Source organism: Cinclus cinclus, chromosome Z (assembly GCF_963662255.1).
Source record: "Cinclus cinclus chromosome Z, bCinCin1.1, whole genome shotgun sequence".
Lineage (NCBI taxonomy): Eukaryota > Metazoa > Chordata > Aves > Passeriformes > Cinclidae > Cinclus > Cinclus cinclus.
In genome coordinates this window covers 60,587,444-60,600,101 of record NC_085084.1, presented here as the reverse complement: position 1 = coordinate 60,600,101, position 12,658 = coordinate 60,587,444, and the positions used below count along the sequence as shown (strand labels likewise).

The 12,658-nt window shown below is 39.3% G+C and overlaps 1 protein-coding gene across 5 annotated transcripts in view; it reads left to right on the top strand.

The window, feature by feature from the left end:
- Window positions 1-12,658, top strand: part of CERT1 (ceramide transporter 1) — a 79,177-nt gene that overhangs the window by 51,624 nt on the left and 14,895 nt on the right. For all 5 annotated transcript variants that reach the window (XM_062513003.1, XM_062513002.1, XM_062513004.1 and 2 more), the window contains 2 exons: window positions 4,256-4,413; window positions 10,210-10,302. In XM_062513003.1, the coding sequence (XP_062368987.1) occupies window positions 4,256-4,413; window positions 10,210-10,302 (251 nt within the window). The remainder of the gene's footprint in view (window positions 1-4,255; window positions 4,414-10,209; window positions 10,303-12,658) is intronic.

Genomic DNA, 12,658 nt, shown 5'->3' with positions numbered 1-12,658 from the left:
TTAAAGCAAATGTAAGCAAATGTATGGTACCAATAACACTACAGTCTCTATGAAACTGTACTTTTTCCTTTTTTTTGGTGCTGTTAAGTTGGATTTCAGAAAACTGAAAAAGCCTTCTTTAACAAATGTTAAGTAAGAGTTTAATTTTACAGCGTGATTCATTTTGGAAGGGATGTCTTTGTCAAACTCAATTTTTGTACGATCATGTAGGAGTTTCAGCTTAATTTAACTGTAGAAATTTTTTTCATATCTATGTTGTTCTGGCACATCTGCAATATATATGCATATACTATGGTGAATGTCATTAGAGAATTCTGTACTTTTAATGCAGCTGGTTATCAAGCTTTTGGGAATTTGCATACTAAGAAGTTGGTATTTGGTATTATGGATACCTGTATAAACTCACTCATTATAGCTTCTACAGGAAATAATTCCGCAACCCCTTGTCTTTTGCAGAACTTCTAATTCCAGTTGTTATGAGTTCCATATTCCATTAAATCTGCTTTAAATCAATTATTTCTGTGAAAATATTTATCCCCATTTCAGTTTTTCTGTGCCTCAGTTTGATTTATGATGGCTAAATTCATTAAATGTTTAGTAGCTGAGTGCTGCAAAGCTTGATTAGAAATGAAAAATTAGACTCTCTGTCTTAAAATGGATCATAAGTGATACAGTGGGAAAAGTAGATGTCTCAGGTTGAGACAGGCATGCTCATATATTGGGTAGGAAAAAAACAGTCAGATTAACTGGCAATGAAAGATTTATCTTCAACTTCACCCTTTTTAAAACTTAGCCTCAGAGCAACTGTTCAAATTTGTTTTTTCAATTTTCAGGTTCTCTTCCTGAAATTTCTATCCCATCCTGGATGGACTCGTAACAATCTTCTCAACTGTAGCTTGTGGTTGCCTGTTTATTCTCAGACTGTTCTCCACTCAGTGCGTCAGGAAGTGAGGCATAGGTTCAACCTCTAAATTTAGCTTACTATGATACGGAGGCATGTTTAAGCCTACTGTTCAAACTACTAGTGTGCCAATCCAAAGCTCAAATCATGAGATTTAAGACTGACCTAATGGACCATATTCACACTGACTTTTACAGTTTGGGTAGGAGGAGAAAGTTAATATAATTATGGACATTAGTACACTGTTCTGAAAGTAATTTGGTTAAGGGAGGCTTTTTCTTTTCTGTGTTCTATGTATCTTTAAGTGAAGAAGTAGGTAGAGTACTATGAAGTTGTTTAAATATATTGGTCACTTTCCAATTAGAAGATCTGGTAACTGGAACCATGATCATTTATATAAAACACCAAGGTATGGTGTGTGTCTGGCCGATGGATATTTGCCCACTGGGATCTTATATTCAGGAATTTAGAATATTGATCTCTAAGTGTTCCTGTCCATCAGAGAGAACATATTTGGATTTAAATTTTCTAAGAATGGGAAGAGAAGGTGTAACCTACTTAAGGAACCACCTGAAAGATGTTTTTTGTACTGGAACTATAAAGATAAAAATGGTAAAAAGGCTGAAGGAGAGAAATTTGATGTAAATTACAGCAGAGATTCATGTTGGATTTTTGTGCTTTGAATGGAGGAAGAATATTTGCCAAAATATTGCTGAAAAATTTGGGTTGTTCTTAAAGTAAAACTAATCATATGGATCCTATTGCAATTCACAGAAGATAACAACAGTAGGCATCAAGAATTGGATATGGACACAAATGTTAGTTTTTCGCTTAGAATTAGTTTAGTGAAGTATTATGTTAAAGGGGCATAAAATGGAAAGGATGGAAGAGTATCTTCCTACTTACTGTCTTTAGAATACTTTCCTGTTTGTCTGGATAACAGATTTGATCAAACAGTTGGAAGGTGTTAACAGCAGAATCTTGGGAACAAGAAGGGAAAACACCTATCCTAACAGGCACAGAGGTCTAGGAGAGAAAAGCTAAGGAGATATTGAAAGTTAAAGAATGGTATGATGAATTCCTTGTATGTGCACAAGAGAAAATAATCAGAAATAGATCATAGATGGGATAATGAAAGATGAACTGCTTGGAAGACTTTGAAATTGAAGTTACGGTGGGAGACAAATTATCCTGCTTTTTTCAGTTGATGACATGTAATTTGATAACCAAAGAGCAGTTGCAACAGTAAGAACCCTTTCCTATTATTCTTCACCTTCAAACATAGATCTCTAGATGCCTGATTTAATTTTGAAATAATCAATATGTAGTTGACATGAAAAAAAGTGTAAAAAAAAAAAGAATTGCCAAGATGTTTGGTCTCTCTAAACAGAAAATCTCACAAGTACTTGTAAAGTTCTGAAGGTCAGTTGTTCCCGAGGTGAGGGTTGAGGTCATCCCCCAACACATTTCAGAAAGACAGATGTTTCCTGTGATGAGGAATGAATCAAAATACTTGTATCCATCATAAGGAACCTGTTGAATAACATCTCTTCAAAGAAATAGGTTTTACATCCTTCTGCGACATGTTCGTTTTTGCCCGTAATTGTAATGGCGGAAAAATGTCAGGCACTGACTTAAAGTCCGCTGCTCTGCATCAATCACATTTACTCTGATACTAGCCATTAAAGAATGGCTTAGAACTATATGGAAGTGTTAGTGAGATGTGGCTGAGACCTAGAAAGGGACAAAAGTTCTCTCTTCCAGAAAATTAAGCTGTATTGCCGTATTTCCCTTAAATTCTACTGAAATTATTTATATAGTAGGCAGTGTAGCTAGTGGCAGTTTCTTCAGCATGTCTATGTATTTCCTAGTTGAGAGAGAAAAATCACATATTGTAAGCATTATAGCTGTGCTGTTAAGCCTTCATGTGAATAGAGCCTACACCAACAGGAGAAATTATTAGCGTGAAACCATTTTTTTCAGTTATGAAGTACTATGGGAAAAGCTCTTGTATAACTTTAATTATTTTCAGTGGAGTTGCTGTATCACCTACTTGCCAGCTTATGCCACTTTCACCCTCTCCCCTCTGTGTTCCCTCTGCAGCTATTGTGGAGGAAGAGCTACTCTGCTCATTATAATTTCTGAAACAGTTTTTTCATTGTCTTGCTTTCCGTTTTTTTTGTTGTTGTTGTTTTTTTCTCTTTAGCCCTCATCACCTTTACCTTTTAGGGAATGTTCTTGATCAACATGAAAAAAAAAAGTTGTGTTCTACCATAGTATGTGTGCTTCTTGAAGCATTTGAAGTCGTTTATAGTCCGTAATTATTTATTTGAACAAGAGTTTGATTCCTTCTGAAGGGGAGCATATAAAACCTCTAGAGACTTAAGCCACTGCTGAAGACCATGTGACGACTGCTTTCTGTTCCCAAAGTGCAGACACTGTGCTCTGTTATTACAGAACAAAGTTCTGCTTTGCACTCGCAGACAAATAAACTTACTCTAATATTAATTTGTACTTTTTAAACTGTAAAAGTGGTATGTTGACAAACTGAGATTGGAGAAAAAATATCAAGCCAGGTGATAAGTCATGAGCTTGCTCTTTGACAATAGCAGGAGTTACTTTAACTTGCTGGGTTCAGTCAGCTTTAACTTGAGTGTTGATTCTACTTTGTAGTATTTTCTGACATTCATGTGCAGTATTTGGTGTGTTATTATGTCAACCTACGTACCAGTGTGACATATAATAGTACTTTTTTTGTCACACATTTTTAAACAACTTGTTTAAATAGCCTTAGCAACAGATGGCCTGGTTGACAGCATGAAGCAGTTCTTGGAACTGTAAAACTCACAGTACTTGGAAAATTCAGCACATTTGATGCTTTTATCTTATACCTTTTTACTTTGAGGTTTTAAAATCTGTAATTACGTGCTTAAAACAACCTTGAATTATACATTTTGGGTTTGATGACATTTTGAAATTGTTCCTTTCTTAGTGCTGAGTCTGATATGTTTTAAGGTTGCTCTGTGTTAATTAGGCCCCATTTCAAGCTGTCAAACTGCTATTGTTATAAACTATTACCACTCCCTCCACCCACATGATTTGCAGAGTGCAGAGTAATACAGCATTACAAGCAGGCTTGAAATACAGTACAGCAAGATGCAGCTGCAAGGATCTGTTTCTCCTTTTGAATCTTTTTCTTTATTCTGTGGATAGCTGTGGACATTATTACCACTTTAGATTTTTATTTTAAAATTAATTTTCTAGCCAGTCTGTTGTCTTCAAATATTACACATACATGTGAAGTTCTAGTTTGATTTAGGGCAGCTGTCAGTGATCTCATATATGTGTTTTTAGTGTTTCCACTTGTGACACCCAAAGGAATTAATGGCATAGACTTTAAAGGAGAAGCTATAACTTTCAAGGCAACTACTGCTGGAATCCTTGCTACACTCTCCCATTGTATTGAACTCATGGTAAAACGTGAAGAAAGCTGGCAAAAAAGGCTAGATAAGGTAAGATATTTTTCCCTTTACTTTTGTCAAAAAAAAAAGTTTCTGTAGCTTGAAACTGAAATTCCAAATAAGCTGTTACTTTCGTACTCAAACAACTGCTTTTGTTTTTATGTACAGCAATTACTGATTTCAGGTGCTTTAATTATTAACCCTTTAAAATGTTAAGGAGCCTTGTTCTGACTGGTAGTAGTCCTGTACTCTTTATATCTATATAGAACCTGAAATTATCTCATAGTAATAAGTGTATTGCTTACAGCCTCCTGACATAGACCTAATTTGTGCTTGCAAAATGATGAGTTAGTCTCTGAAATGTAGTATGATAGGTGGTGGTGACAACACTGTGGAGACCAACCAGTTCTAACTTTGTGTCTCCTCAAGAAAAAATTGCTTCACTTTCCTTTAGGGAATTGGGGAGAATAAGTTTTTACTAAGGAGTTAAATCTTCTGTGTGTTGTTAGAATATCTGTTATTCTAGACAGTGATAATTCATTCTGAACCTACTCAACTACTGTAACAGCTTTAAAGGAGCAGTGTCTTCTTGTCTGAGATTGGTTGTTGGAGACATGGCAGGTTGGACTTCAGGCTTTAATTTCTAGAATCTTGCCATTTCTGGCTGGTGTGCAGTGCAGTTGTTGTTCTGCTCTCATTCCACTTTTCCATGTGGTATATGTCATGTATCAAATCTTGCTCTGTTTAGTGGTACACTGTTCTAAGAATGAACATATTCAGACAAAATACATCCATGTTTGAATACTTGACCCTGTCTTTTGTATTGTTTGTGCATATGTCAGAGGCCCTGTGTCATTGTATTGTGATTTCTGTCAACTATTCTTTACTGGTCTGGCTGAGCAGTTGGAGGAATTGCAGTAGGTCCAAGACTTGAAGCCTGTTTGTATGGGAGTTGGATGGAGACCTCAAGAGGTCTGTCTTGTTCTAACCTTCATCTTAAAGTAAGGACACTTTGAGTCAGACCAGGTACTCAGGGCTTTTTCAAGGCTGTAGACAGCACAGCTCTTCTGAGCAGGTCTGCTGCTCACCCCTTGTTAGAGTGAAAGTTTTGCCTCATATCCTGCTGGAGGAACTTCTGTTCCAGTACCTGATGCTTATTTTTCAGCCTTCTCCTGTAAACTGTGAAGAGTCTGGCTCAGTTTCTTTACTTGAATGTATTGGAAGGCTATTTTAGGTCCCACAGCAAAAGCCTTTTCTGTGCTGGACAAACACTCTTGGTTCACGTTGAGGAGACTTTCCTTAGAGCATGTTTTCCTTGCCTGTAATTCAGTATATTTTAAAAAAGAATAATATGTTAAAATATAATTTCAATTTATTTAGATTTGGGGTTTTGTCACTTTTTTGCTATCTTGTGGACTAACTTTAAGGCACTTGTGTAAGATGCAACTGGTTAGCAAAATCAAACCTAAATTTCACTTGAGGTCACATGGTGCTAGTATCTCATACAGCATGAGTGCATTTTAAAGGGGCTCACAAACTTCTTCCAACTTCTTTTCCCGTGAATTAAAAGGGGCAAAAAGGAGCAAAAGCTCCTGGAACCTCAGAGTTTTCAATTAGCTCTGCTTTGGCAGACTTGCAACTTTCAAAAAGGCCCATTTGTCAATGACGTTTTCTGGGGTTTAGAGGGCTGTCATGGTATTAAGTAACCTGAATTAGGATGTAAAGCCATTACTTTTTTTTTTTTTTTTACTGTTATATCCTCTCTTTGCTCACCTTTTGGAAGAGGAGATTTGTTATTGAATGAAATAACTAGACTTGTGGTGGGATAGCCTTGGTAAAGAGTGAAATGCTCACCACCTATTAGCAGGATTAGAGAGAAAAGTGGAATGAGAAAGCTCATGCATCAGAAGAAAGGCAGGAAGATTGCTCCCTCTGGTTTTTGTCACAGCAGAACATTCTTGACATGTGGAAAATCAATTTGTTGCTGATTTAAAATAATATGAACTTAATGGGAGACAGAAGGGCAAACACTAGGACAGCTTTCTTGCTCCTTGGCATGAGCTCAGTTTTGTTCCTTTCCTGTAGGCTCCTCAACCTAGAATCATAAAATCATTAAGGTTGGAAAACACCTCAGACCTCATCGAGTCCAGTGGTTAACCTGACCTTTCCAAGTCCACCAGTAAACCATGTCCCTGGGTGCTACATCTATACACCTTTTTTAACCTTGCCAGGATCAGTGATACCACCACTTTCCAGTGCAGAGCAGCCTGTTCCAATGCTTGTCTGCCCTTCCAGTGAAGAACTTTTGCCTAATATCCAATGTAGCTCTCCCCTGCTGCAATCTGAGACCATTTCTTCTTCTCCTTGTGCTTGTTACCTAGGAGAAAAGACCAACCCCACCTGGCTACAGCCTCCTTCCAGGCAGTTGTAGAGAGCAATGATATTCTCCCTGAGCCTCATTTTTTCAAGACTATACACCCCCAGCTCCCTCCCATGAGCCACTCCTCATAGAACTTGTGCTCCAGTCCTTTCATCAGCTCCATTGCTCTTCTCTGGACATCATCTTCATGTCCTTCCTGAATTGAAGGTCCCAGAACTGAACACAGGATTTGAGGTGTGGCCTCACCCATTCTGAGTACAAGGGGACAATCCCTGCCCTGCTCCTGCTGCCCACACTATTGCTGATCCAGCCCAGGATGCCATTGGCCTTCTTGGTCACCTGGGCACAGCCTGGCTCATCTTTAATTGCTGTCACCAGCACCCCCAGGTCCTTTCCAGCCACTCTGTCCCAGCCTGTGGCACTGCCTGGGGTTGTTGTGACCCAGGGGCAGGACCCAGCACTGGGCCTTGTTGAACCTCACACCACTGACCTCAGCCATGGTCCAGCCTGTCCAGATCCCTCTGCAGAGCCTTCCTGCCCTCCAGCACATCAATAACCCACACAGCTTGGTGTCACCTGTGAACTGACTGAGGCTGCACTCAATCTCTCTGTCTAGGTCATCTGTAAAGGTATGAACCAGGCCTTGCCCAAATACTGAGACATGCCAACAGCACTGGTGACTAGCCACCAGCTGGATGTAACTCTCCACCACTGTCTGGGCTGAGCCATCCAGACAGACGTTTCTTAACCAGTGAAGAGTATACACATCTAACCCCTGGGCTGCCAGTTTCTCCAGGATGATGCTGTGGGAAATGGTGTAAAAGGCTTTAGTGAAGTCTAGAGAGGTGACATCCATAGCCTATCCCTCATCCACTAAGCAGGTCACCCTGTTGTAGAAGCTCAGGTTGGTCAGGCAGGACCTGCCTTTCACAAACCCCTGCTGGCTGGGCTCAGTGCCCTGATTGTTCAATACATGCTGTGTGCTCTCACTTGTGGTAGTATGTTCCATAATCTTACTGTCGGCTAGCAGCCAGACAGTGCAGGGTGAGGAATGGAGGGTTTGCAGTATACTTCATCATTGCCATTCCTTCCTCCTCATACTTTTTCCAGCTCTGGTGCAGGTAGCCTCCCATCAGTGACAGCCTTCTGGGAAAAATCTGTTGCAGGGTTGTTTCCTTCATGGGACGTGGTTCCTTCAGGAAATACCCCTGCAGTGTGGACATACATGTTCTCTGCCCTGGTGCTGTACCTCCTCATCTTCTTGCTCTTGTCATCTCCCTTGTGATTTCTCACTTTCTTCAAAGTCTTCTCTCCACAGTGTTTTTCCCCCTGTTTTTTTAATCCCCTCAGGGAAATGTCACATGCATGGTGGATGGGCTCAGCTGTGTGTTGCAGTGAGTCTGTTTTGGAGCTGGCAAGAGCCACCTTTGTCTGCCACAAGGCAGCCCCAATCTCTTCCCACAAATGCTACCTATGTGAGCAGTACCTTGATGCCTACACCCTTAAGGACAACAATTTACTGTATTCAGACCTCTGGTAGCAGTATTCCACAGTGGTAGAGCTGCTTTTGTTTAGTTTTAATCTTTTTGTTTTAGTGCTTTAAACATCGCTTTATAAGAGCAGCTTTTATAACTATGGGCCTGATCAAAAGGCATTGCTTTCCATCTGATAGATAGATGTGGGATGAGAATGGTGTAGATCTTTGAACTTTAGGTTTTCTTGAATCTGTGTATAAACTTCTCTGAATAGGAAATAAGTATTGTGAGATGATGAAAGTATAGATTCTATGGTTAGTTTTCTTTCATTACCAAAATAGTCAAATGTCCAGAATGAAATTGATATGAAGCATGTAGTATTATCTAAAGTAATTGTAATTACAGCACTTTTTCCACTTTTTACACTTGGCTCTTAAGATCTTGAGCTTGACTTTTTGTTTCCAGCGCAGTAAATTAAAATGAAAATGCATTAAAATATTTTAAAATAGTTTTCTTAATATGTATACACATTGTACACATAAAGGATTTTGTTATTAGTATTTCATCCACTGTTTTACTTGCAATAAAGTCTTTGTGATAATGCTTTTCATGTTGTCTTGACTGCAGCAGCATTCTTCCTGTTTCTGCCTCCTTCAATCTTATTGCCAAGAGAAGCTGGCAAATTTGGAGAGTCATATTTTGACACATGTGAATTGTAACTAATTTGCAGATTGAATTACAGAAAGTGTGAGGATTTGGGGTGAGTGGGAGAAGAAGTTGTGTTTTAGGTGGGGTCTATTTTGTTTTTCCTTCCAGGTCTGCTAGAATTCCTATGCTTTTCTTGGTGACTTACACTCAAGTCATGCTTTATGTATTTTCAGGACTCTCCAGTTCCTTTTAAAAAATATAAACATGCGAAATTTTGTGAAATCTGTGAATGGGTACTGCCTCTTTGTTAGTTTCAGAAGGGAAAAGCCTACAGTCACAGTTAAATACAATATTGTCTCCATCAAAGCGCTTTTTTTGTGTGTGAGTGTGTTTGTAAAACTGTGCTACCTTGTTCTACATAAAAAGTACTGCCTAACTGGAAACTGGAAAATGTGCTTGAGGGAATGTTACCACCAAATTCCCAGTTAGTAAACTCAGCCTTTATTGCTTCAGGGTTTCCACGGAATCTTTGTTTCAGTTTGGGATGCTGAATAATTGTATCCATATCTGCAACAAGTAGTGTGTGATGTCCACCTTAAGACTTAACTTGTTTTCACCTGGAGTGATTTTGAAAGGGGACCGAGAAACATCTTGTGGAAAAACTGAGTTTTGCAAAAATGTCAGAAGTGTTTATAGCTTTTTTCATTGAAAGTATCTGGCATTATGCAGAATTGGTAGAGGCAGTATTAGGCTGATTTTGGCCTTATTACTATTTTATTCAAAATACATAGTATATAATCACCATCAGGTGTCTACATAGAGTGATTCCTAGTACCGTCACAACCTGTTCTGGGAGAAGGATGTCAAGTGGCACTCTGCATGGAGTCCACAAAATGATTATCATTGCTCTAATTTTAGGTACAAACTTACAGGGTATGACTTGTCAGTGTATGAATACATTCAGCAAGTTAGCTTTTTGCCAGTTTTAGTTTTTACCATTTGTTATCCCCACCCAAGCATCTGTGTCAAGGAGGTTTATATGAAGTGTCAGAGAGTATGACCCCCAGTGAAGCATGAACAGCTGTGCTTAACCAGAAACCAGTTTTTGCTTACTGATCTGGTTTCTTCCACCTGACTTAGGAGGTATCTTCAAGGTAGCTAATTCCCCAAGTTTTCTCTTATATGTAGAGGTATATTGGCACATGTATCACATACATGCAAATAAATTCAGAAATTCATCAACTTTGCAGTTGCTGCTTGGAACAAATACTACCCTGGTCATTCCATTTATTGGCATGTTGATAATTCATTTTTGCTGCATCAAATGGTCATGTAATTTTACAGGAGACAGAGAAAAGGAGAAGAACTGAAGAGGCTTACAAAAATGCTGTGACAGAACTGAAGAAAAAGTCCCATTTTGGAGGGCCAGACTATGAGGTATGAGTTCTACTTTTTGAATTTTTTAAAACACTGACTTTTTCTGATGGGTTGACCCTAGCTGGATAGCATGTGCCCACTAAGACATTCTACTACTCCCCTCAGGTGGACAGGGGAGAGAGAATATAATTAAAGTCTTCTGGGTTGAGATAAGGACAGGGAAAAGTCACTCACCAATTGCTGGCAGAGGCAAAACAGATTCAGCTTGGGGAAATACAGCTTAATTACTAATCAAATCTCAAAACCACCCTTCCCTTATCCCTTTCTTCTTCCTGGGCTTAATTTTGCTTCCAAGTTTTCTGCCTTCTACCCCTCAGCTGTGCAGAGAGAAAAGGATCAGGGGTTGTGGGCAGTTCATCTCACATTGTCTCTGCCGCTCTTTCCTCATAGGGAGCACTCCTTACACTCTTACCCTCCTCTAGTGTGGGATTCCTCCCACAGGAGACAGATCTGTATTAACTCCTTCAACATGAGTCCTTATGGACTGCAGTTCTTCATTAACTGCTCCACATGACTCCTTCCCACAGGATGCAGTCCTTCAGGAACAGGCTGTTCCAGCATGGGATCACAGTTCTGCCAGTAAACTTGCTCCAGCATGAGCTTCTCTCCATGGGGCCACAGGTCCTGCCAGAAGCTCCTGTGTGGGCTTCCCACAGGATCACATCATTCTTTGGGATGAATGAAGCTTCTCAGTGGTTTGCAGGTGGATCTCTGCTCCTCCGTGGACCCTCCATGGGATGCAGGGGCCCAGCTACTTTACTGTCTTCTCTAACAGGAGCTGCAGGGAAATCTCAGCTCCAGCATGTGGAGTACCTCCTGTCCCTCCTCCTTAACCAGCCCAGTACCTACTGATCTTTTTCTCTCACAGACTCTCACTCCACTCTTCTTCAGCTGGACTTGTATGGGGTTTTTATCCCCCTTGTTAAATACATTATCCCAGAGATGCTGCCATAGTTGCTGATGGGCATGACCTCGGGCTATGGCAACAGCAGGTCCATCGTAGAACCAGGTGGCACTCTCTCAGTTGGACATGGGGAAAGCTTCTTTCAGCTTCTCACAGAAGTCACCCCTGTAGCCACTTCAGCTACCAAAACCTTGCCACACTACCCAATACACTTTTAAGATTGGGTAGTTTCTTAAAGGAGGAAAGTGAAGTTTCACAAACCAGTGCAAGCATAATTTGCAAGTGTGTTCATGCCACACTTATTTTTTCACCTTAGAAACTGAAACTGTATGAAGAATCTCAGTCCTTAATTTCTTGGTGGAAGTTTATCTTTACCTTCAATGTTTTGGTTTTGTCTGAAGTATGTTTCTTGCAGATATTCCTGTTGATTTTTTGTTACTTTCTTGTACATTTGATACTGCTTATATGTAATTGTACTTTCCCTTTCTATTTGTTCAGCTGTAGAGACAAAGCAAAAATATGAAAATTCTCACAGCAGAGGCAGTCCTAGAAGATGAAGTTTAACTTGAACTGATTTTTAATTTGTCACTGCCACTTGAAATATTATGTTTTGAAATTCAGATTTTAGGTTCATTTCTTGTGTTTAATTGCATTTCATCAGCATTCTCCCCAGTGAAGTATTCTATCCTAAGATGCCTGAATGAACTTTTGAAGAGTAATCATAGAATGGTTTAGGTTGGAAGGGGACATTAAAGATTATCTAGTTCCAATCTCCCTGCCATGGGCATGGACTCCTCCCACTAGACCAGGTTGCTCAATGCCCCATCTAGCCTGGCCTTGAACACTTCCACAGATGAGCCATCCATACCAATGTCAGCTAATGCACCTGTAATAAAGTAATAAAGCTTGACTCTTTTGTGTACATTAATCAAACACATTTCTACTCTCAAGTCAGCCTGAGAAATAGTACTCTACAAATATATAAGGTACTTGGTGTTAGATTAATTGTTGTCACCGAGACATGCACTGTAAAAGAATAAAATGAATAGGAAGTTGGACTTTGTCTACATGGTTAGGAACCCAGCTCCTTTTTTCAGGTGTCACTGCTGGTACACACTTTTGGGTTTAAGTTTGCAGGACTAGGTTGTTTTACAATACAGTAAAAGCATTAAACCTAATTTTATTAAATTACTGCTTTAATTGATAGACTAGAGTTTTCAATCATTGACTTAATTCTACCTGCTGTTTAGTGTTAAACTGTTGTTTCCAAGACGTTTCAATAGAGATCCCCAAAATTTTGTCTTCCCTTGTATTTTTGAACACATACCTGAATGAGTGCCTTAAGGCTCTGAAATACTTGTAAGGAGTTTAACTACATAGTTATGTTAATAGGTGTACTTTACTGACACTGTAAACATTTTCAAAAGAAGACATTTATTAATTAAACCTTAA